At 41.2% G+C, this 25,591-nt stretch overlaps 1 protein-coding gene across 1 annotated transcript; it reads left to right on the forward strand.

Moving 5' to 3' along the window:
* Positions 1-6,775: 6,775 nt before the first annotated feature.
* GINM1 (glycoprotein integral membrane 1) lies at positions 6,776-25,591 on the forward strand. The gene is made up of 8 exons (XM_038130750.1): positions 6,776-6,952; positions 15,488-15,547; positions 15,724-15,820; positions 18,567-18,718; positions 20,881-21,037; positions 21,787-21,917; positions 22,678-22,841; positions 24,650-25,591. Exons 1-8 carry the CDS (start codon positions 6,848-6,850, stop codon positions 24,756-24,758), a joined length of 975 nt encoding a protein of 324 aa, XP_037986678.1. The 5' UTR covers positions 6,776-6,847; the 3' UTR covers positions 24,759-25,591.

Genomic DNA, 25,591 nt, shown 5'->3' on the forward strand with positions numbered 1-25,591 from the left:
CCAGCACAGGCTCAAGTACTTTCTCAACGTTCAGAGCTGTTGCTTGTGAATTCCTTAAAGCAAAGTGTGTTCTTTGCACGACAAAATTTGTGGTGCCACAGGGGGGAGCTTGCAGCTTGTGCTGTGGCTAAAGCTCACCACCTACAGATCAAGAGAAAAGGACAACACAGCAGCATTAGCAACTGCAGCCACTGGAAACGCTGCTGTGGAAAGGCTGGTTGAAAATCATGACACATGCATACATACTGCACAAACACTTTAATAAAGATGTTCCTTTTCAACATGATCTGAGGAGACACTCATTGACTTTGCCTTGAAAAAGCAGCCAAACACATAACTTACAGCAGAATAGAAGTCTTACACAGTCTTCATCCACTATAGTTTGGGAGAAGACAATGAACACAAAAGAAGACCATATTTTCCCTCAAATGCACCTGAAAAAAAAAAGTATCTGTTGATTTTCTTTGAACACTTGCAAGACAGACAAGCCATTCCATTACTTACACCTTTATCTTCCTCCCCACCAAAGGAAGCAAGATGTCCCAGCACAGTGCTAGGAAATACCCATCTTTTTTTACACATTATTTTCTAAATGGTGCTACATTTTACTGCATGTTTATTCATTTTTTTGTGTTGGTACAAAGTGTCATCAGGAAGGCATATGATTTTAATAACTTGCACAGCAGCTACTCAAATCCATTATAAAAACATATTCCTATGTAAAGACTTTTAATTAGGCAAGAAATGTGCTTCCTTTGGACAATGGGCTTGGTTCACAGCAACACCTGTGTAATTAATGCTTATTTATTAGAAAAGCATCCCTGAATCAGTAAATGGGGCTATTGACTCTGCTGCAAACCACTATGTCAGTCTGCTTTGGTATCTTTGAAGATGTAAATCATCTACATCTAATAGGAAAACAAATTACCTGTTCTGATTCAAGCTGAAAAACAGTGCTGTAATTGAAAAAGCCCAATCCTGAGCAGCCCCTGTGTTTGGTGCTGCAGGATGACAGTGTAGCAATCTTTTTTTTTTTTTTTCCTTTAAACAATACTTTCTCATGACCTTAATATGAATTTGTGCTACTAGATTGTGAACTGGGCCCACTATTTACAGTATTACTATACATAACCAAAAGCCAATGTAATTAACAAAATGGATCAAATTCATTCTTTTGGAAGAAAAAAAAAACAAAACAAGAGACTGATTTTGCTGGGGTTTTGGAGAGCTGGCTTGGTACAGAGTGTTACTTCTGCACCAATGCATTTCAAACATAAAGAAATCACTGGCTAAAAGACTGATGGCTAAGACAGCATTTTCAGTGGTAGTATCTTATACTGCTAGAAGCTAAGTTACCAGTGATATAACATAAATCAAGGTAGCAGTGCATTCGTTTAAAGATATGTAAATATTTATTTGAATGCTGCAGCATAATAGCTGTAACTTTTCACTGCTTTGATATCCAAGGATTCCTAGTACTACACAAATGTATTTTATCTGCTTCCTTTTTTTTTTTTTTGTTTTTGTTTTGGTACTTTAATTCAAAGCAAAGTAACTTCCATTTCTCTGTTCTGCACTGAAATAAAGAATCTTGTTTCAGTCTATAATGCTTTTCTTATTCTTTCTGGTCTGTCTCCATCAGTGTTTGTTTTATGAGCACCAAACCCCAGATCCTAGTCCCTAGTGTGCAGGCTCCCAGTCCTCTGTACATACACACCCCAAAGGCACACCAGGCAACACTGACAGTGCACCTGGTGCCTGCATCCAGGGCTCTGCAGAGCCTGAGCAGCACTGGCACTGCTACCACACCACTGGGTTCTGCAACACGATCCCTTTTTCTAGTAGATTCCCATTAAGGTTCTTCTTGGAATCTGGGAAAGCAGGCCCTACCCTGCGTTTCCCATTTCTCAGGAGACTGCCAGAGTCACTGGGTTTTCTGTTGCTGGGACTGCTGTCACATTCTGCTAAGACCACAGGAGTCCTAAATAAGTAAACACAAATCTCCCTCTGACTTCCATCTAAAAAGCTTCTAACCAGGTCTACTGCTAAGTACTTTGCCCTATGGAGACTCATGTTCCCAGCAGTTCGGAAATGAGAACACTCAGGAGCAGGCAATATCCAAACAAAAAGGTAAATACTGACAGGAGGTGGGAGAAGGCTGAATTTCCCAACATAAGCTCTGGCCTCAGTAGTGTGTGCTTCTGTAAGAGCTGTTTTCTGAGCGCCAAAAAGGCAGCTTTTGACTGCACAGGTCACAGCGAGGTGAGCAATACCTGGCTGCTCTGTGACTCTGAACAGATTTCAAGTGCAGCAGGATTGATGAGGTCAGAACAAGGAGAAACAATCAATTCCCATGCAGAGAATCTTCACCTTGACTCCCAAACTACTTATGTTCCCCATTTTTTCTAACAGCATCCAGAACACCTCAGTTTCACATTTCATATGCTTTTTGCAAGACAATTATTCTACTTTGGTTATTATTATTTTGGGCTGACTGTCACAGAAAATTAAGTATACACTTAACAAAAGTCTGTCTTTAGGAGCTCAATATTCTTTTCACTTATGCAGTTTCACAACAATCATATGAAGTCAAAACCAAAATATTAGTCCTGTTTACAGACAATGAGCTTTAACTGCTTACTGTGCTCAGTATCACAACAGTTAGTTTGCAAAATACAAAAAATTTAAATTTAGCTGCTGGCATCTATGTTCATGTTAAATTTCCTTTCCAAATATGCATTTTCTCTACATAGATATGCATGGAAATGCTCAGATGCATTCCATGAGAAGACAAAAAAAAAGAAATTCAATTCACTGCAGCTGAAAAGAAATCAGCTGCAGTGTCACAGCTACAGTGCAGGACATTGCCACTGGACTGATTCACAGAGAAGGAAAGGATTTTATCCTATTCCCTGCCTTTGATAGCATCCAACAGGATTTGTACTCCTGTGGAACGAGAAGGTGGTGATGGTGATGTGGATGGGTCCCCCTCTCCATTCAGGATCATATGCACTAGAATACAATGAATGACTGTTTTTTATGAGACTGCCTACTCCTAAACTGGCCACCTTTCAAGTAAAACAGATGATGCTTACTTACAATACTATAATCTTTTTAATAGGACACAGCCTTTTCAGAGTTATCTCCACCTCCAAGGCAGGACATACCTTTTATCAATTAAAGTAGGGCACCTGCCTGGAGTGTGTAACTATAGGCTTGTCGTACATCAGGCAACGCATCCGATTTGGTGGACAATGCTGTAAGTAGGCTGCCAGGGAGCCTGTCCTGAAGGGGATGTGGAAAATGAAAGACACACACCCACACCAGTCCAGGAGCAACCTCCTACGGGAGAGAACACATTTTTATGTGGATCACTCAGATTTTGAGCATGGTGCACACTGAGGGGCTGTGTGCTTATTTTACTCAGTCCGCCTCACAGATATTAATTAGAAGGTTTCAAAACTATTAAAAGTCCCAATATTTACTGTGAGTACATGGTCACAACATGACCTGTAGTACTGTGAGCACCTCTGAAAGGACAAGAACAGTCAGGACAAACAGAATTTATTCCCTTCCTGTAGTGCACATGCACTACATGTAGCATAGTACATGTACATGTAGCTACATGTACACATGTAGGGTGTTCTTGGGCTTATGTGTTACAGCTGAATTCATCTAAGCAGGCTTGCTGCCTTCAAAAAAAGGGATCCTGCTCCCCAGGATAGAGAACTTCTGCTTCAGGCCACCATCTTCACTTCTTTCCAGATCATGCTCTGGTAGTCATCACATAATGAGTTTGTCCAAGTCACTAATCTGCTGTAAAACTATTTCTCTTTTTTTATCGCTGAATTTGTTTTCTGCCGGATTAGTGACCTGATTTGACTCACTGTACAGCAAAACGGAACCAGCAACGGGGAAAGTGGGGAGCAGGAGCTGGGAGTGCAGAGGTGTGCGTAGGTTGGTGAGAGCAGGATCTCCTCTTTAAGCAGCAGTAAAAGTAACAGCAGATCTAATAGCACCTTTATAAACTGCCAAGCAGGGAATTCATTTTTCGATGCTATACTGCTGCAGGATGGCCCTGGAGACATAGTGGGCTGGTCCTGGTGCCAAGATCTGCACTGCAGGGCATCGTGTTCTGCCTCCACATTGTACTAATTCTCAAAGCTGTTCGTGCTGTCATCGAGTGGTTGGCAGTGTTGTATTGTTCTTGTGAGATTATTCCAGACTGTATGCCAATCCATAACTGATTCAAGGCTGGTTTTAAGCTATCCATACAGCTCTACAACACACATTATATTTATTATTCTGAAACTTTAGGAGGGATGTAAATGCTATATCAGTCCCATGCAAGCCTGTGCTGCCTGAAATTTAATTATTTCCTTGCTACTCTAAGTACTCTTACTTTGCACTTCAGTAAGAAAACATACTACTAAGAGCAGGCTTTTCTCACCCTTTTTAGTCATAAAAGAAACGAAATCCTAATTTCTTTCTTTACACTGGCTTCTGGCTTCTTATTCTCCTAATAACTCATGCCTGCAATGAAGGTTCAAAGAAAAAACGGCTTTTCACAATTACTTAGAAAGGACAAAGACATCACTTCCCACTTAAATAAAAACCCAGTGAAATATACCACTTCTGGCACACAGCAGCTCAAGCAGTAGTCAGTCTCAATACCATATACTCAAAAATCTTATATATTCTAATAATAGTTTAAAATGGCAGGACCTGTTCACTGGCAGACTGTAGGAGCCTAAGAGCCTCAAAGCTGAGCCCAAAGGGAAAGCCCTGTTATGCTCCCAGCTTTTCCTAGCACTGAGTAGTAGCTCCACCTTCCCCAAGGACAGTTCACCTGTGAAACTGATCATAAGTTATTTAGTTATTGCAAGGAATTTTACCATTTACATAAAATAAAACTGTTATGACATCTGTTATGCTGTGAGACTAATGAAAGTTTTAAAATTTGAAAAAAACAGAAATGCCTGAAAGAACTTTTAGTCCATAATTTTCAAAGTTTTAATTAAGTTCCAGGAGAATAAAAAAGAGTAAGAGAGATGATTGAAGAAAAGAGGGTGGAAAAGATGGAAAGAAAAAGGAAAGAACAATGGGAACAAAAACAGAAGGAAAGCAGTACTTTATATGGAATAGCAGTGCTATTCCATTTCACTGAGATGCTAAGCTCCTCAAGGTCAGCTCAGAACCCAGCTTGAATTTTGCTGAATCTATAAATTCTGCAGATCAGGGATCTTTGCTTCCCTCCATTTTAATGCACCCTGATAACATTAATTATTATGCCTCTGGTACATTTTGTAAACATTTGAGGTAATGAATCTATTACAAAAACCACTGTACTATTCTCCTGCTGGAAGGCAACCCCCACTCTGAGTTCTAGAGAATGCAACTCATAGTCAGGAATCTCAGTGATTTAAACTTCCTCCCACCAGCACATGCAAATGACTGCAAGTACTGACAAGAGCTGCATTCTGACAGCCCTCATATCCCTGAACATGCTCCTGCAGCCGTCAGGAGAGGCAGCAAAACGCCGTGTTGGGGAGCTCACTTACCTCACAGTTCTCTGCCTTATGAGGCTGCCCAGTGAACAGATCCTTTACCTATTGCTTTTCTATTTACCAAACACAACAGATTAAAAAAAAATCTTGAGGACGAGTATGCGAGAAGTTAGGTAAACTAGGTGATAGTGAAGAGAGGTGGTGGAAATTAAGATGTCAGTTTATATCCCTTCTTCTGTTACTGATATCTGTGGATATTACAAAGGCAATTCATCAGCTCTGGTTTTCTGTGATCTCTAAAACAGTAGGACCTGCTGATGCGTTTAGGGATTACGTATTTGAGGGTTTCATGGAAGTGTGTGAAACATACTTCACAATATACGACTCTCTTAGGCCTCATTTTCCAATGCCTTGTTCCTTGTGCCAGATGTTTGTATCGGTGTCTCATGAATGTGAACTGCATACAAAACAAGAAGTTTCTGTGGGTTTTATGATTCATGTTCATTATCAACCAATAGGGAGTCATAGAGCAATATAAAATCAGGCTAAAGATTGCTTCAACAGGACAGCTAATTTATGGCAGTATTAAAACTTCCCTAGACAAGGTGTTCATATATTTGCCATGCTTACCATTTTTTTGCTAATAGGTAATGGCAATCTTTCTTGTTGCAAATAAAACACTTGTTATCTTAAAATACACTGTGAACTTGGTGGTCCAGCTTTCCTTCACCTTTGCCTGAGACTTCCATGGTTCTGACTGCCACTACTAAGCTTCTCTCTGCTTCCTCTTCTTTAGGATGACGACCTCTAGCTCTTTCTTGAGAACTTTATCTTGGGCTTTCTTGCTTTCCGATGACTCTCTGTGCTCCCTCCTGGAGTACTCTGCCTGCCGTTGCTTTCCAGAAGCCTCTCCTGCAGGGTGCTGCTGAGGGCTCAGCCCGGCACTGCTCGGGCCCTGCGACCCTCTCCACGCACAGCAGGCGACAACAAGCAGGCGCCTCACGGGAGCCTCACGACATTTCACAAACAGCTGCAATTCTTAACACCGCCTGTACGGGTACCTCCCTTCGTGCTTTCAGACCCTGCATTCACCTATTAAGCGTGAGGGGCTCCTGCAGGCACAGCTCCGTACTCGCGCCTTATTCCGCCACGCCGAACTCAGCACCTCCCGGAGGCGACGCTGCCCGGCCAGGGGCAGGGACAGTGACAGAGCAGGGGCAGGGACAGTGACAGAGCAGGGGCAGGGCTGGGGCAGGGCCGGCCCCCTCCCGCCGCCTCCCCCGCTTCCTCCCGGCCCCGCCTGTTGATGTTTCACTTGCTTTTAATTCCCGGGTCGCAAGATGGAGGCGGCGCTGGGACGTCGGGAGCTGCTGCTGCTGCCGCTGTCGCTGCTGCTGCCGCCTCTGGCCGCCGCTCTGCTGGGCCCGGCCGCGCCGCTGGGACAGGTACCGCCGGGGCCAGCCCTGCCCTGCCACTGCCACTTTGCTTGTCCCTCTCCCTGCCGCTGTCCCTCTCCCTGCCCCGGCCTGTGCCCCGCTCCCTCACAAGGGTGAGCCCGACCCTGCCGCGGGCAGACAGGGTTTCCCCTCTCCCTTTGCTGGTTCGTCCCTATAGGATTCGATGTGCCGGATCTGACAGGTCTGAGGGGGAAGGTGCTTACTTCTGTGCTACGTAGATGTGTTTAAATTGTATTTTCAGCCTTGTCTGCCTGCATCTCCATGGTTCGGTGCCGTAGAAGTACGCACTGCATTAGGTCCACGCTTGAGCTTAGCCTACTCGTGATTCGAACCAAGAAAAGGGGTGTATATCTATTTGATGTATTGGTGTATATCTATGAACACACAGGGCATTGTGTCGTTTGTTTTTCTGTTCCAATATCTATGCTGTATCTTGGTGACATCAGTTTTAAATCTGGTGGCTTTTTAAAAGAGTGGAAGGAATATTTTGGTTACTACTTAGGAGTACTTTACAGTGGGAATGAAAAGATTTGCTGCCGCACCAAGTGAGTTCTGACCTCTAGAATTACAGAAGAGCTGGGTAATTCTGCCTGAGCTTGAATCATGATCAGATATGTTCTCTGAAATTGTTGTAATTGTGAACCCAAGGTGTAAGATCACAGAGGGAAGAGTTGTGGGGGGTTTGTAATCAACTTGTCTAGCCAATGTGAAGTTACTGTTACCTGACCAAATTTATTATGTCTTTTTCCCCTCCAGAGTTATTTATTAGTGTAATTTAAGTAAAACATTTCCAAGAAAGCCTGGCAGAGGCCCTGACCTGTCACATCCTGTGTTGCAAAGCAGGATTCATTCCTGGCCTTACTTCCTGGTTTCTCCTTCTCATTGCGAACTTTGAAGAGAGACCTCCTTAGCTCTGATTTCAAAACAGGGATCTCGATCTTCAGACTCCTACAAAAGTGCCTGAATGCCTGAAGTGAGGCGCGCTAAAGAGAGCAGAGGAGGCTCAGTATTTTGGTACTTTGCCTGTCCCTCTGAGAAAGGGAGTGCAGGCTTGAATTCGCCAAAAGGCTCATCAAGTGACAATGTAATGCAGACTTGTGCTCTTGGTCACCTTCTACCCAGAAACTGTCACATTTCCACACTGAAACTGCAGCTTGGTAGTTAAAGTTGTCACTGCTGGCAGTTTTAAAGGACACAGAGGCCCATTTGTGTCTGCTATCTTGGGATGTGAAAGCGTGAGCAGGGCACAGGGGTGCTGGGGCAGTGCCATGTAAGGCAGCTTGGCATCAGAGATAGAACAGGTATGTTTTGGAGTGTGAGAAGGGCTTGACTTAGCAACTGTAGTGCCTTATGGGCTCAGCTGTGCTGTTAGTGGGGTTGAGTTTGTCCATTTGTGCCGTACTGCTCAGGTGGTCTTGTGAGCTCATGATTTGCTAGTTTGGAAGTGTCTGCACTCTTAGTTTTATATGGGTCTGGTGGCCTAAGTATATGCAGAAAATTTATTCTGAATCAGAAAGGGACACATAAATCTTTACTTTAGAGGCTTTTTTTCTTTTTAAATGTTAAACTTAGCAAAATAAAAGCCTGTGTTTTCTGCTGCACTATTTAGTTTTGTACATACAGGACCAGTTTTGATGCAAAAGGAACAGTGTGTCTGGAGAAAGGTTTGAGTAGAAGAATCACTGTTTTTTGACACTGAGCTGTTTTTTGGTGTGGCCTCTTAGGAAGAAAAGTGCCTGGGCAGTGGGATAGGCAGAGTAGGATAGGCAGAGTGCTGTCAAGTTGTCTTCAGAAGCAATGATCTCAGTGACAGTGACAGGCTATAGGGTCAGAATACTGCGGTGTTTCCTCAGGATGGCTTGGGACTGCAGACTGGTTGGGAGCAGGCAGCATCAACATGGTCAGCTTTGCTTTTGCTGGACACCACAACTGTGCTTTGCAACTCTGTGAGCCCACTGGCTGCACTCTACTTACAGCTTCACATTTTGTTAACTCTTCCATGTGGGGATTAAAGCTGGTGTCAGAGTTTACTTCCATGCTGATGGCAGTGGTGTTACAAAAACCATAGTGGAAAGACTGAGGAAAAAACTTGAGATACTGGAATAGCATTTTGTAAGACTAAAACGCTTTTGTTCAGCTCTTTTGGAATGTGAACGCCTCAACTGTTGTGCAATACTTGTAATTTCTTTAAAAAAGCTGTTTTGAAATCTGGACCTTCTTTTTTAACATTAGCATGTCTGTTCTGGTTTTTATTTCTCCTCAGAAAATTTGGATATGAAAAACTGGACTACAAATTGATTGATTTTAGACAAAATTGGGGGTTTGTGGTTGTTGTTTTGTGCTTTTTTTTTTCTTTAAAAAAATTAAAAGGTATGATGCAACAAGACAGCTGACTTTCACGTTAAAGTAATGTTTCTGGTGCAAGGTCAGGAATAAGGTTTTGTGCTTTAGAGTATTTTTTAATGTGCTGATAGGAACTGGCTGAAAGCAGTGCTAACACCATGTTATTTGCTTATTCTGTTTACTTCTTGATAATTTAGGCTAGCAGAGTTCTTTCTAAATAACATACTTGCCTACCAGACTTTTTTTCTTTTTAGTTTAGTTCAGTTGCCTGGAAAAAAAAAAGTTTTCATATTATTTGTTGCCTGCAAGAAAGCTCTGTGTGGATGGGTCGTTTCGCAACAGCCGGAAATAATCTTCACTACATCAACCATTTGATGCAGTGAGTACAATGTATCTTAATCAAAGAAGAAACTTGTTAATAGAAATGTGCTGGAATGTTTCTTCCATCACTTTGTGTCAGTTTCTCTATTAGCAGCCTGGCACATGTGAATTTTGGGCCTAAAGGAGCTGACATCATCTTCCAATGTATATTTGAATAAATAAAGCAGTATTATGCAACTGTGGCTCCGTGATGTGAGCCTGAGTATTCACCTTTAAAACTCATGGTAAAATATGATAGTATGGGTTGGTTTAATAGAGAGGTTACAAAGGCAATTAATTCTAGTAACACACATAGGAGAAAGGGAAGGATAAACCATGTTCTAAGAGTCATTGTAAAACAAGGAAGGAATGAAAGTAAGTGTGCTTGTTCAGAAAAGCAAGGTAAAGTAAAAGCATTATGTGAGATTATTATATTAAGAAAGAGTTCAGCTTTAGCTAGTTAAGAAAATACTGGATGTAGTTATCTTACCCTAAATATTGCCATGTGGTTTAATAATGCCAAATCTTAATGGAGAAAATTTTGTACAAAAATTTTCTGAAATATGAGGGACAAATTCTCGTCCTGAAAACTTGTGAAATTCTATCTTGTCAAGTGTTTACCATGGCTGCTTCTCAATTCAGTTATGCCTGACTGCAGTTAAGACTCTACAACATAGTTCTGTTTCGATCTTACGAAAGAATTACGTGAAGCATGAATCATGGAGCTCTGGATTGCAATATATAGTTACACTGTTTGGAGCCAGTTGTCCATGCGAGTGCCAGGACTCAAGTGCTATGAGTTTGTGTGGTAGTTTTGTTTGTCTATTCAGACACTTCTTTTCCCATAATCTGTTCTCAAATTTAGAAACAGGTTATTGGTTTTGTCTGTTTTTTACCTGTTTGGCAACCTGACATTTTTCGGTCGCAAACAGGATATCAGCAGTGCCTGTGAATGGCTGTGAGGGCCTTGTCTGCCTTTCAAGTCTTTGTGCAGCTGGCCATCTTGTAAGGCATTGTGCCATCTGTTCTAGGGCTGCCCACTTGGCTTCCCACAGGCCTTGGAGCAGAAAGGGCCTTGTTTGGAGAGCCTCAATGGAGAACAGCTGTGCTTCAAGTGGGCCGGCTGCTAGCAGCAGAATCTTGATGGGGTTTGTGTGACTGATGCAGCTGTGTAGGACTGAACAGTTATCCTGTACTGGGAGAAACTGTACAGTGCACCCCATCAGGTATTCACTGCCTGTGGATAAAGTTTTTCCATGATTCTTTAATCAGATCTGTTTGAAGTTCTTGCGTGATTGGACCCATCAGCTTTTTCTTTTGAGGCATTTTTTGAAAAAAAGAATATTAGGTGAAATGTTCTCTGTAGATTTGTGTGGTGTTAGTCTTTGAGAATTAATGAATATTCCCTTTTAACTTATGCCAGATGCTTTATATTCTTTGCTGACATCTTTCCCCCTTTTTGTTCTGCTGCTACTGCGATTATACTGTCCCAGTTAAGTCCTGGATTCTGTTGCAGCCCACAGTGAAAGAGAAAAGGAATGGAAAATCATCACTATCTGCTTACCTCTGCTGCTCCAAGCTCACAGAAATTCACCAGTTCACCGTAACCTATGCCATCACACTGTTAGTGCTGCTGCCTAGCTGTCCTAGAACAGAATGACTTACATTTACTGTCCTCTGCACGTTCTGTGGCCATTACCACTGTAAATATCACTGCTGGAGCACTAAAACAGGGGTGAGAAATCATAGGAAAACTCAGGAGAGACATTTACATCCTTTAAGAGCATTAAGAATGATAGGGCCATTTTTTGTGCGAATTGGAGTTTTGTGTGAAGGCATTTACCAGCACAGGAGGGAACAAGGGGCTGCAAAGTATGGAATGGGGCCAATGGTAAGCTGAAAGCACACCCCAATTCTTAGGAACTCGAATTGCTTCTTGGAGCTGTCCTTTCATTCTGGCTCTGTCAAAGTACTGCTTTTTCAAATATCCCAGTGAATTCAGAACCTTTTAAATTCCAGGCGTGTCTGAAACTTGCATGATACTGTTAATACTGAACATTATACAGTCAAGTTTTACACTCACAGTTGAGGCTTCTCCAGAAACTGACAGTGCAATAGTATGGACTACTGCAGCGTTCCCCTGTTCTGCTCTCAGTGGCTTTGTTACTGCAGGATTGGCTTACTATGCTTTTACAAAATAAGGGATGTGGGGTTATTTGCTGAAGTACATAGCCACAAGACATATCTACAAAGCACTATAAAACACTTTCTTCCCCTCCACCCTCAGGTTGTGAATTTTATTATGGTAACATAAAAAAAATAAATTCCTCTGTTGAACGTAAAGGATGTTCTGTAAGTGTGTGAGTCTTCAGCCCTAAGACTGAAAAGATGGGGGTTTGAATTATGACTGGAGCAATTTCTAGCAAGTGTGGCTTGCCAGACCAGGCATTTCAGCCTGAAAGACTGGTACAAGAGCTGTGGGCCTGCCACATCTGTTTCCCTCCCCTTGAGGAGGCGTAAATAACACATGGCTCCCGAGCACTTATCAACATGCAGATATTGAAGGGGTACCAATCAGGCCTGTGATGACACGGGCAGTGCCATGCATCACTTCTTCCCTGCTGTGGGTAAAAGTGGCTTAGCTGGGATGGAGCTCTGCTCTCCTGTGAGCTGCTGCTTCCTTTCCCCAGCACTCCTGCCCAGCTTTTCATTGCAGTTGGCATGCATCTTGTTCTTGCCATCCTGTAGATTTTGTTATGGGGTATGTGTAGGGTCAGGAAGATTGGCCACAGCAGGACCCATTGAGTTTTGAGTGTGGTACTGCAGGAGACACCAGTGGAAAGCCATGGGAAGACAGCAGTGTGAAACCCACCTTCAAGGAAGGGTTAAGACTGAGCTGGAACACTGCTGTTTTCTGTGGGACAGTAAGAAGAGTAATGAACAACCTGTTCATAAATTGCAAAATGAGAGCGTATGACAACTGAGTAGAATGGATGTACAGAATATGGGAAGATCTCAGTAGAATTTGTTGGATCTGGATGTGAACAGCCTAGTCCCAGAAATAGCAACAGCATGAGTTCCCTGTTGTGTGTGAACACAAAATTGCAAGGGTCATGATACAGCTGCTGTAGGGGAATACTGATCATTGCTCTGAGTTACTGAGGAGCTTTATGAATCTGTACCATTAAGGAGATGCATCACCATCACCTGAGATGGTGGTGAGGACAGATGTCTCCCAAGGAGATGCTGCAAGGACAGACAGATCACGCAGCAGAGGCAGTCTGACAATCTGTGCATCAGAACAAGGAGCCCAGCTCAGTCTTCCCAGCTGTGTTCTTGGATCTCTTGTGCTTGTCCAGCTCTTCCTTGTTCAACGGACAGAAAAATGGTCTGACAAAAAAGTGAAAGTTTTTGTGCCAATTTAATGAGCTAAATTACCTCACTGACTTGGGATGGATGAGAGAGAAGGATAATGTGCAGGAGAGATCTGCACTCTCTTTCAGTGGCAGAGGCAGCAAGTGGTTAAACTGTCTTACTTGTCTGCACCTTACGATCTGATTTTTGAACCTTTGACAGCACAGAAGTGATCCACTGAAATATTTCATTTCTTAAACATGTAATGTGTTCTTCAAGTGCAAGTTTTAAGTATGTTCCAGAATTCATAACTTGTGCTTGTGGATACTGTGTCAACAGAGCTGACAGCTGTTTTGAAGGAAATTAATCATTGTATGTATAGCTAACGTTGCGCATTTAACAGTCAATTGTTGAGCATATCTAGCTTCCTTCATGCCCTCCACTTTCAAATAAAGCATTTGATTAAAAAAAAAAAAAAGGAGGGGATTTTCCTATTTTTCATCAGTCAATCAGTCATTTCCTTTTTCTTGTAATCTCAGTGAGTCTCTTTGTAGATGTTGAAAAATGATTGTGAAATACTTTCTGTGGGGAGAAAACTACAGACGTAATTCATGGCTTAAAAATGAAGGACTGTTAAGACTTCCCGGAAAATCCATCTTTTGTGGCCTTTGAATTCCCAGAAAAACCTAGGAACAAAGTTTTGGTGATCTGTTAAACAGTTTGAGAGTGTAAAAGACTTACAGTTCTGAATGCTAAGAGCTAAAAGATCTAAAAGTTTGGTGGATTTTTTATTTTATTATTAATATACACAATTCTTAAAATATGAGAAGGAAATGAGTGGTTTGAGGAAATTACAGGAAGACAGGATAGAATATATCCTATGTTTACACTGTTAATCCAGTTTATATTTTCAGTTACACAGTTCACTTCTCTGACTAATTTGGCAATTTCCTTTGAATAGTTAGGATTTAAGTTTTGAAAAAAAGTCAGTATAAAAACCTGTTTTATAGAAGGGGCATTGAGGAAGAGATTTCACTTTGGTCTCGGTGGCCAGAGAGTTTTCCTGCTGATATGCCAGATGGGTCTGAATTATTTCCAAGTCACTTTGAACCAAAAGGTTATCTGTGCTAGGTCTGAAACCATCCTTCTCGTGATGCCAGATTCCAGCTGAATCAGACTTGGAGGTTGTTCTTCAGTTTTTTGACAGTTCTGGCTACTTGAGTATGCTCATTAACACTCATTGTTTCAATGATTTTTTGACATTCTTGTCACGCTTTAGAGTTTTCTGTTCCTGAACTGGGCTGTATTATGTTAGGCATTGTATATTTCATATATGTTCTGGCTGAAAAACTAGTGTTGTGTAAAAATACGAAATGAAAAGTCTTTTTGTGTGTTTACGTTTTTATTTATTTTAAATTCTGAGCATGTTCAACTTTTTATTGAGACATGACTCACTTTCTAACTGTTGGTTGTGAAACAATGACTCAACTACAGAGCTAAAGAAGATGCTGAAGGTGTGGAGATATTTTCCAAAGGAAAATGGATCCACAGAATCACCGAATCATTTAGGTTGGAAAAGACCTCTAAGATCAAGTCCAGCCTTTGACTGACCACCACCCAGCTAACTAGACCATAGCACTAAGTGCCATGTCCAGGTGTTAATGAAATGAAATTGTAATGATTTAAGGCTCCCACAGGCCAAATATGGAGCTTAACATTATTTTTGAAGAGGTGTCTGAGGAAGGCAGTGTGGCAGTCATTACTTTTAGCTATGTGCAAGCAAGATTTGATTTTTTGTATGCAGTTTTTTTTCAGGGACAGACCTGGGAGACTTAAGGTCTCATTTGCAAAGCAGCACCTAAAATTACAAGGGAGAAATGAGAAGACAGAATGAGTGATTCAATAATTTACAGCAATTAGGGTTTGAAAGAAAGAAGCAAATCCCCATTTCCTGTGAGTTTGAGGTGTCCTATATTGCATAATTTGGGAATCATAATCAAAGAAACAGAATTTCTGCTGACAAAACTGAATGTTCTTTAGTATAAACTAACTTCACTTTGAAGACTAACTGGAGTGCTAAAAAAACATTTACAGAGAATCTGATTTTTACCTTTTGTGGTCTATTATTTTTCAGCTAATATGAGAGACTTCCATTATATCCGTGTGAAAGAAGTGATAATTATCATTATTTTATCTTTATTACAAAAAACCACAAACTATACATAGGGGGATGCAGATGTCATTCTTTCTCATCAATCCTCTTTATTAAAAAGAAAGGTGAAAAAAACAGACTAATTGTTCATGAAACAAGAAAGCATATTCCTTTTCCTTCTGTCTGCTGGATAGAAAGCCTGGGAATGCGCTCTGGGGTTAGCATGAAGTCATTCTGCCAGGACAGTACAAGGAAGTTACCTGCAGTGGCTCATGTGTTTTTTCAAACTTACATCTCTTCTGTTTTTTTTCCAGGAAGCAATTAGAGTTGGTGTTATGATGCTGAACACCAGTGGGGAACTTCACAAAGTACAGGTTTGTCCGGTTTTTCTATTTATTCAGCGATTTAATATGCAGTGAAACAAAGTATGCAGCAGCTGCAAGTATATCCTTTATTCTGACATCAGTCAGTATGGAGTGTGTTCCTCTGAGAGCAGAATTGCAGCACAGGGACAGGAAACATACACTCATTCTGGCTGTCTTTCTTTCAGGTTCTTTTTAACATCACCTATGTTAATGGACAGGTATATCTAAATGACTTTCCTATGAAAAGCGGGGTTGCCCACCTAACATGCCAAACAATAATATGTGAGTATTCTCTTTTCTTTTTTTTTTAAATTTTCCTCCCTCCCCTGAGGTATTTGGCTTCCCTGTTGTCTGGTAACCGAAGCTTACAATGACTATGTGTTCTGTATTTTGTAAACCAGAGCATTGTGGAAGTTAAACATTTCCCAAGGTAGTACAATTTTGGTATTAAAATGGATCAAAAAAACCTTGCCACCTTCATCTCAAGCCACATTAACAGGTTTGTGTGTAAATGGTCTAATCTGAAATCCAGACCCTGCCCATCTTTTCAAAAACATTTTTTGCACTACAAGTTAGACAATGTAAACAGAAGGATGCAACTCCACCCTGCTAATGGCTGTGTCCCTAGGCTGGTTGGCATATATCCAGAAGGAGATTCAATAATAAAAGTATGAATTGTTGTCAGGAAGATCTTCTAATGATATCACTTCTGTGTCTATTGGACAAACAAGGTTCTGCTGGATATGTTATTATAGCACAAATACTGAACTGTAATGACTGCAGTAGTTAATGATTTTAAATTGTCTTGAACCTGCTGTTTTTCCACTGATTTAATGCTACATTTTCTGGTGAAAAACAGAAAGTACTGTGTGATTTTTTTTTTTTTTTGGAGATCCACAGAGCATACTGTATAATTAATTAAACAAGGACCATTAGGCTTATTTGATTTAAGCTTCTGTTGTATTGAGAACAATCTTCTGCTGCATGAGATGCAGTCAATCTCTAGGTTGATATCTGAGGTCATCCTCATCAGGCACTTACAGAATACTAACACTTTTTCAAATTGCTTCTCTGAGCTGTGACCTTGTTGCTTGAACCCTTCTTTCCCGAGCATGATCAATTATTAATTTGACAGTATTTCTTTTCTGGAGAGGGAGAGCAGTAATCAAATTCTTTTTTTCTGGTACAGAACCATGGCAAAATGTCATTTAATTGCAAAACAACTCAATCCAGAAAAATAGATATGATTTTATTGGCTAATTCTGAGAGCTTCTGAGCACTATTCTGTAGTTCTTATAATTTCCTAAATTTTAGTTGTAGTGCTTGCAGTGACTGGTTTTGAATCTGAAACAGTGAGGAAAATACTGATTTGATGTGGGAGCTAGAAACCTGAGACTCTTTATCTCCATGTTTGGGTCTGAGCCCCCAGCACAGTACCTCTCTGTGTTACCTGTAATGTAATGTTTATACTATTTACTTACTAAATTATTGACAACAGATTTAGGTAATGTTTGTAAAATGCTAAACAAAATATACAGGGGAGAAATAATAGAAAAGAAATAATAGAGGGCGGAAATGCTCCTGAATGCATATAAAACCAAAACTTAATAATAATGCTTTTGAACATTGGAGACCACATACTCTGACATCGCTGTCAGATCATTCTTGGCACCTACATCCCACTTGAAGTTCCCCCAAAAGTCAGTTTTGGAAGTGTATTCACTCCTGTGAATGTAGTGGTGGCTGAACAGCCTGACGCATGGTAAAACAGGGAGCTCCATCTGCTTGGCATCTTAGAGGCTTTGGGCCTTTAGTACATGCTTGCTGCTCCAAGTCAGACAACATTCAGCAACCAGGGTAGTGTCCTGGCTCACACCTGTAGGGAACTTCCCTTCTGTCACTTATTTTGGCATTGTAAGACATTACTAAATTATGCCAGAAAGTATTTTTCTATATTTTAAATAAGAAAAATGGCTTTATGAGGACAGGGATCACAGCATAAAAGTAGTGGACACTTTAATGTGTAGTTACTGAGTAGTTACTGTGTGACTGAGAGACCCAAGTTGAGCCTCATTTCACATTACCTGGCAGGCTCAGAACTGCAGGTGACACACACACACAGCACCAGTGGCTTAGCAGCAGGGATGGTTTGGTCTCAGTTCATGTCCCTTGGTATCTGCATGCTGGAGAGATCCCCCACCTCCACTCTTGTGCTTCTCCAGACTTCAGTTCTAGCATGCCCTCACCTGAAGCAGAGGTGTGGTAGTTGGGAGAAGGATACTGGGACCATGCAGAAACAGCCAGGGTAGAAAGGCAGTTCTGTGTGTACTTGTAGAATATTAAGTTGTTGAAGTAGCTGAAAGCTTTTGGGTAGGAAGAGAGGTTGAGGTGTCACCAGTCACATATGAAAACAGAGAGGGGGACGAAAAATACGTAGGAGGGAACTGGCACTCATCTTGAGCAGGAGATGCAGTGTGCCTGAAAAAGACCACATTTGTTTCTGTATTCAGAGGAAGGGGAATGTGCAAACAAAGATGTTTGCACAGGTGGCTGGCTAGGCTGTGACAGTACTCTCATGAACTCCTTTGGACAACTGAAATAAGAATGCAGCAATAACCAAGCCAAAGAGCTCTGCTTAGAGTGCTTAAATGCAAACCTCAAAGACAGGGATGTGACACTGTTTGTAGGCTCCCTAAGTCAGGGGACTGTACAGCTCTGCTGTGTTATGAGGCCTGCTCTGAGTCTGATTTGGTGGTACACTGGTAAAAAAATCATGGCACCTGTTTTAGCTGTTGGCCCAAATTACTACTGGCTGTAAAAGCAGTTACTGGAAGTGTTAAGGACATCAGCATAGCACAGATGTTCTGGCATCTCTGGCTTGATGCTGGTGGTACTCTGACTTCTCCATTCAGCTGCTGCATGTGCAGAGGCATCTGTGTCAGAGTTGCACCTCTTTTCTGGATGGCTGGGTACTGCTTTCTGGTTGAGGTGGTTTCTCTTTGAAAATCATGACATTGTGTGTTAACAGTGGAGAACAGAAGCTTGGATAACTTACCGGATCAGCAGCACCTGGGAACCGTCAGCGTTCGAATCATGGTTCACGAGTGGCCTTTGGCATCCACATCTGATTTGCAGCTGATTGTCATTCAGGAAGAAGTGACAGAAATTGATGGGAAACAGGTAAAAAAGGCCCTGCTACAACATTCTGCTTGTTTTTTAATTTAGGAGAGGCAAGTAGTTCCCAGGGATTACAAGGTTTACATGTCTCTGGCTGGTGATTAGAACACAAAGTATATAATTAATGTTAACTAACAGTGCTGAGGGAGACAACAGCAGAGTTGGCAGCAAAATAGTGGGGGTGTCTCATGAGGAAACTTCGAGTTTTAATGCTTTTTTTCATATTTTAATAATTATCATGAACTATATCACATGCACTTTGAATAAATGAACTTGTGCGACCAATGCCAGACTCACAAGCAAGAGCTGACTTATAAAAAAATGTACAAAACTAATAAAAGGGGCATAGGCTCATTCTGTGTTTTGGGGTTTTCCCCATTGTTTATTCCAAGCTAGCAAAAGGTTTCAAGCAGGTAGCATGGGGAACAGCTTGCAGCAGGATACTCTTACGGCAAGTATGCTTACTGTGAAAGCCCACCACACCTGAGAGCTTAGTCTTGGAAGACTTTGCATGTAAGATAATTTGAATCTTGATAATGAACATGGATTTTGAGATGAACAAACACCTCCAACCCTCTGATTCTAACTGTATTTGCACAAACAGCAGTTTTGGTCAATCAATGTGAGGGGTTGCAATTCTTTTTGAGGTTGAATTGTGCAGAACTGAATTCTCAAAATCACTTGTATGGTGTAGTTGATTTACTAACCAAAGAGATTCTGTAAAAAAGATCCAGCTGCTGAAGCCAGCAACTGGCTTATTTCTGTGTCATATTTCTGTTTCTGCATGTCTGCATCTTACATGTAGCCAGGCTTTTTTGAAGCTGGCTTATGTTCTGCTGCCTTTTTCTTTCTTTAAAGGATAATAATCACAATACCATTGATTCTTGATTAGTTGCATGGTAGTATATAGTAGTTTTTACAGGAATCTGTGTAATGTCCAAATCTTAGTCTGTTAGTGAAAAGCCCCACTGAGAGGTCTGTAGCTTTTCCAATGAGGTCTTTATCCCACTGATAACAGCCTAAGAATCATGGTTGGATTCAGTTGTTACACAACAGTGGCATTGTATTTCAGGCCTCAAACTAGACACCACAATGCATTTCAGGTTTTCATAGGGACCTAGTAAAAACAACCAGAAAGCCAATGCTGTTTCCTTGATTGTTCCTTTAAGTCAAAAGCAGTCTCACATAAGCACAGCAGGGGAGCAGAATCACCTCCCTCAACCTTCTGGCCACACTGCTTTTGCTGCAGCCCCAGGACAGAGTTTGCTTTCTGGAATGTGGGTGCAGATTCCTAGGTCATGTTGAGCTTTTTATCCACCAGCACTCCCAAGTCCTTTTCTCTTAAGGCTGCTCTTTATCCATTTGCTGCCCAGCCTGTACTTGGCTTGGAGCTGCCCCAGCTCAGGTACAGCACCTTGCCTTTGGCCTTGCTGAACTTTGTGAGGGGTCCCTCTCAAGCCTGTTCAGCTGCTTCTGGATGGCATCTCTTCCCTTCAGGAAGTTGACCACACAGTGTTGTCAACAAACTTGCTGAGGGTGCACTCAGTCTCACTGTCCATAGTGCCAGCCAGGTTGTTAAACAGGAGCAGTGCAAATACCCATCCCTGAGGACACCACTTGTCACTGTTGGATATTGAGCCATTGGCATCTCTAGAGTGCAAACATCCAGCCAATGCCATATCCACTGCCTGGTCCATGTGTCAAGTGCATGTCTCTTGGTTGGAGACAAGGATTTCAAAGAGGACACTGTCAAATGCTGTGACACTTGGCTTGCAGTTGTTGAAAACAAGCAATGTTCCTGCAAAAGCAGAAATGTCAGTCTTGCCTTAGCAAGAATTTCAATGTTTGCAAGTACTTTCACTACATACCTGAGTTTTCCATGCCCTAAAAGGCCTCCCTGCAAGAGGACAGTGATGACCATGTAAGTGATTAGAAAAGCCCATGGATTGACTGCCATGTGCTTTTGCAGGGAGCAAGACCCAGTCTGTTCAGCATATCTTCTGATGTGGTATGGCCTACAGAAGTGTGATATGTGAAAACAAAGAATACCAGTTCTATGTGTACGTCTTAGTGGCCTGTAGTTTTCTGGGATGTACTGTTGCCCTCTGCCAGGCTGCTTCAGTCTTGTTTTAAACTCAGTAATATCATGTTTGCATCTTTTGTAGGTTCAGCAGGAAGAAGTAACAGAAATAGATATTTTAGTAAAGGACCTGAGAGTACTTAGACATTCCAACTACACCGTCCCTTTGAAAGAGAGCATGCTGTACTCCATGCCAAGGGACAACGACGTGTTGTTTACACTGCCCAACCTCTCAGGAAAAGGTATCTCTCAGCTGTCTAGTAGCATTTTCATCCATATTCAATGTATTGCTTTACAGAGCATCATTTATCCCTTGTTCTACATAGTGAAAGAGTTTCTTCTTTAACAGGAATGGGTTTTGTTTTATTTTATATGTATTGGTTTTTATTTTTTTTAAACACCTAAATTCAGCTCTTCATATTAGGTATTTTATTTGTTTGTTTTCAAATCTTTTCTCATTTGAAGTACTTGATACTTGGCAGTCTTCAATCCAGACATCTGATAGGAATAAATTTCTCTCTCAGATCTGTGATGGAAGTTTCTCTACAGCTCCCCCTTTTTCCTGAGAATGAAAGAGAAAACTGTAGAGGAAGTACCTGTCTGGGTCAATTCCAAACAGTTTTCTGTTATTAAACTTGAATAACTTAAAAGCAATAGTAGTTACTTGATTCCTTAATTTTATTTCAGTTTTGTTTAATCTGAAACTGTCAAGGCTTTAATTGGAGTAGAATATTTTAATCTAGTCCGTCACCTTTTAATCTGATGACAGCTGAAATTTACAGCTAAGGGCATAGCTAAAGGCTGTACTGTAACACACTGTTTCTGGTTCTTATCAAGTTCACTGCTCAAGTCAAAAAAAGCCTTCTGTGTTCTTTCTGTAAATGTGTGAGAACTGTACCCTCTGCAGAGAAACATTGCATGTCTTTATTTTCCTTCAGAATGGGTCAAACAAAAAGCAAACTCTGCCCTAAATCTAGCTCTTCTTCTTCAGATATTCAAGATCCACTGCAGACTACCAGTCAGTACCTCATCCAGCAAGTAGAAACTACAGTGGATGAAGAGACATTACCTGGCAAGTTACCAGAGACCCCTCTTAGGATAGAGCCTCCATCTTCTTACAAGGTGCTTTTGCTGTTTGTTTGCTTGTTTTAATGATTAGTATAATTATTAGTATATAAATACAATTATTTAAAGACAGACAACCACTAAGACCAGTGGATTTTTGCAGATAAACCCTAAATAAACCAAAAAATGACCCCTCCTAAATTACCATTCAGCAGTGACAAGTCCAGTAGGAATCCATTGGGCTTCTAAATCTTGCCATGTTCTGACCACACAGATATTTCACAATAGTCAGTTGTGACATTTGCATTATACTGAGCTCAGCATTTATGACAATTTCAAATATTGTTTAGCTTTAAATTTCACCTAATTTCATCTTCTCCTGACTCTGCTCAAGTGCTTACCCCTCTGAGAAATGGACCACTGGTCTCACCTGCTGTAGGAAACACAGTAACAGCTGGAGAAGTTCTGTTCCAGCTTAGGCAGGGATGGGTTTCATGGCCTCCTCTGGGGCCAAAACACTCACAGTTACAACCCACTGTCTGCTCTGTTCAAGTGTCCTTCATTTTCCAAAGTGGCCTTTAATGAACAAAGAACTAAACCTTCACCTGTTTCTAACTTTGAACAATAAAGATATCTGAGCCACCAGTCAATTCCATTGTGCTTTTATGTATGTTTAAACATACATGAGTTGAAGTAAAACTATCACCATGTAATGTGATTTACCAGTAGTTAAAAAAAAAAAAACAAAAAAAAAACCAAACCCAAAACCCAGCAGTTGCTTTGTTTTGCAATCTTTTTATTTTTACCTGTTTTGTAGGTGATGTGCCAGTGGGTGGAAGACTTGAGAAAAGGGTTGTGCAGATTCTGGTTTCAATCTTTACCTATCTTGTTTAGTTTCATGGAAGTTGTTGTTGTTGGAATTGTTGGAGCAGCTCTTATTATCAAAGTCTTAAAGCTGATTCTCCCTTCCTGTGAAAATAAGTAAGTAATTTTTGTAATTCTTTTTTTGCTTTGATGAAGGCAAAATATTGACTAAAAGAATCTTCCAAGAAGCAGGCTCATTCTGTAGGATAGTTCTATCAAGAATTCAATGAGAAAGCTACTGGTAACTTTCCATTCCAAGTGCACTTCTGACACATAGACATTTCAGAGAGACATGGGAAAGTATTTCATTGGAAATGTCTTTAGCTGAGCTGTCATACTGCCAAATTTTTATCAAGTCTTCTAAGGACTACATTGTGAGATGCTATTAACTTAGTTCCAAGAAAGCGTAGAAACTAGGTCTAAACAATTCCAACATCTCCAAATCTTTTCATACTCATTCTGTGTTGGAGTTTTACAGTAGTTCTGAAAGGCCTCAAATTTGGCTTTGCAAATTTGCATGGGAATTCTCCAAGGGGGACCTACCTCTATAGGCAGCTTCTAAGCCATAGTGACTGGTGCTGGCAGAGGTGGCAAGAGGCCACAAATAAAGCTGATTGCCTGTAAGGGCTGCATCCACTCGCTGTGTCATCAGCAATAGCGACATATTTTTGGCAAAGCAAGGTCTCAGAGCAAGGGGCAGAAAGATGAATTAGTAACTGCAGTTCATAAATCATTGTAGATTTAGTGCTGGAATGGGCAAGCACATGCACTTTAAAGCAACCCAGGTCAGCTCTGGAAGAGGTGTCCCTAGGAACTTCATGTTCTTTGGGAAGCGACTGACAGCGCACTGTGCTTCATCAGCCCCAAGCACAGCTGATGCCTTCAAATGCAGCCGATCAGCTGTGCCTCTGAATGGCCCTGCGTGCAGTTAATTTATGTTTCCACAATTTATATGCAAGTGTTCTTGGTCCTTCTGACAAAGCAGGAAAATGGAGGGTTGGAAGATCAGGAAGGTTGGAAAGTGTAGTGACAAAAGAGGCAGTGCTTCCCCTGGCATTTCATACCGCGTGCTGTCAGATGGGAGGGCTCCCCTGGCTAGAGCAGAAACAGTGGAGAAACACTTTGTACTTTCCCCAGCAGTAAGCAGCTTACCACTGGCAGTAAGTAGCTTAACACTGTGTGTATGAAACTGAACTAAGTGGAACTGGGAAGAAAATTCTAATCCCAACAAACTGTTCAGCAAAATGGATGATAACCTGTCCATAGCAGAGGTCAGTACAGAGCAGAGGAACCAGCTTGCAGTAATTTCTCTTCCAGTTGAGGAACATGGGGCTTGCTCATGCCTTGTTAGAGTGTATGAAGAAATTGAACTGCCCCCTCCATTAAGAAAAAAACCAAACTAAACCCCCAAAAAACAACCCCTAAACCACACAGTTATTTTCTTGCTACCTGTGTAAGTGGTCCTCTAAAAAATGGTGAAGGTTTAACTCCGGATTGTAAACCAGTAAGAATGAGCAGGACATCTCATCTGGTGAATGACAGTTTCAGATGCGAGTTGGGGCCTCATCCCAAGTCTTTCATGCCATTCTACGTTCCACTGATAAAACTGGAAGCTGTTGCTGAGTCCTGGAGAATCAGCTGTAGGTCCTGACAGCAAACAGCTCTAGGCTACTATGAAACTGAGCAGCTAGAGCCTACACTGCTGACATTTCGGATGTAGAAACTGGGCAAAGGGAGCCCTCAGAAACCACAGCCAGCACATTTTGGAAGCATTTTTCATTGCAACTTCATATAAGAGATATTATGAGGGTAATACTTAATTGATGCATTGATTTAAACTAAGTTTGGGGAGTTTAAGTAAAATTTTTAGAACACAGAATTGTTTTGTGTATTGTATTCTAATGCCAGGTAACCTTACCTTTCAGAGGCATCCTTCTCCTGGATCAAGTCAGCTTTGTACCTGTGACTACCATCAGCCTGCCTTCAGACCTTTCAGACAGGAAAAACAATTTAGATGAGAAAGCATGTACTTAATACTGTATTTACTTTGGAGTTACTGGTTTTTAAAAACACACTTTTAGTTGATCTGATATTTGGCACCTGATCTTAATACCTTGTTTTTTTCCTACTAAGAAAACTAAGTCAGTTGATTAATTGATGAAAGGCCACTCAGGCCAAGGCCCAAAGCTGACTTCCTTGTGCCTCTCCATAAACAAGCAGCCTTTTCAGAAGCTTCAAAGTAGAACAGCTGCCCTTTCAGAAGTTTCAAAATAGAGCAGCTTTCCACCCTGAGGACTACCATTGGTTTTAACTTCTGTGAAGTCACTTTTCCACACCTCAGACAGGATGCTGACTGCCTTCATGCCCGTAAACCAAGCCAGCTGTCCTGACTAACAAAATTATGAAATTCAGGGTGTCCTTAAGTCCAGAGATAGCATTCTTTTAAAAATATGAGGAAATATTGCAAAGATCAGCTGTGCCTGCAAACCTAAGCAAAGCTGCCCCACCTGGTTCCAGGTCTCATAGGGTTGAGCGTGTCTTGCCAGGAAGATACCATTACCAAACATTTGTGTTACTCAAAAGACCTGACATTTTCTATATGCAAAACAAAAATTTGAACAGAATATTTATATTTCAAGCACTTTACATTTTTATGGTCCCTTCCACTCATAAAAATTGTTAGCAGTTGTAACCAGCTTGCTTTTTGTATCTGTGACAGCAGTACTCTATGTAAAGTCCCAAAAGAAAAATGAAAATTCCATTAAATCCTACAGAAATACTGGCTTACTATTGCTGAGTAGGCCCAGTCTGCTCAAGCCAGTTTGTACTGTTAACATTTTTCAAATAAACATTTAAATTGTTTATTA

The sequence above is a fragment of the Motacilla alba genome, chromosome 3 (assembly GCF_015832195.1).
Source record: "Motacilla alba alba isolate MOTALB_02 chromosome 3, Motacilla_alba_V1.0_pri, whole genome shotgun sequence".
Taxonomy (NCBI): domain Eukaryota; kingdom Metazoa; phylum Chordata; class Aves; order Passeriformes; family Motacillidae; genus Motacilla; species Motacilla alba.

Coding starts and splice junctions, on each gene's coding strand:
- GINM1 (XM_038130750.1), top strand. CDS start 6,848: ATGGAGGCGGCGCTGGGACGTCGGGAGCTGCTGCTGCTGCCGCTGTCG. Junction 6,953..15,487: donor CGGCCGCGCCGCTGGGACAG/GTACCGCCGGGG, acceptor TTTTTTTTCCAG/GAAGCAATTAGAGTTGGTGT. Junction 21,038..21,786: donor GCCCAACCTCTCAGGAAAAG/GTATCTCTCAGC, acceptor CTTCTTCTTCAG/ATATTCAAGATCCACTGCAG.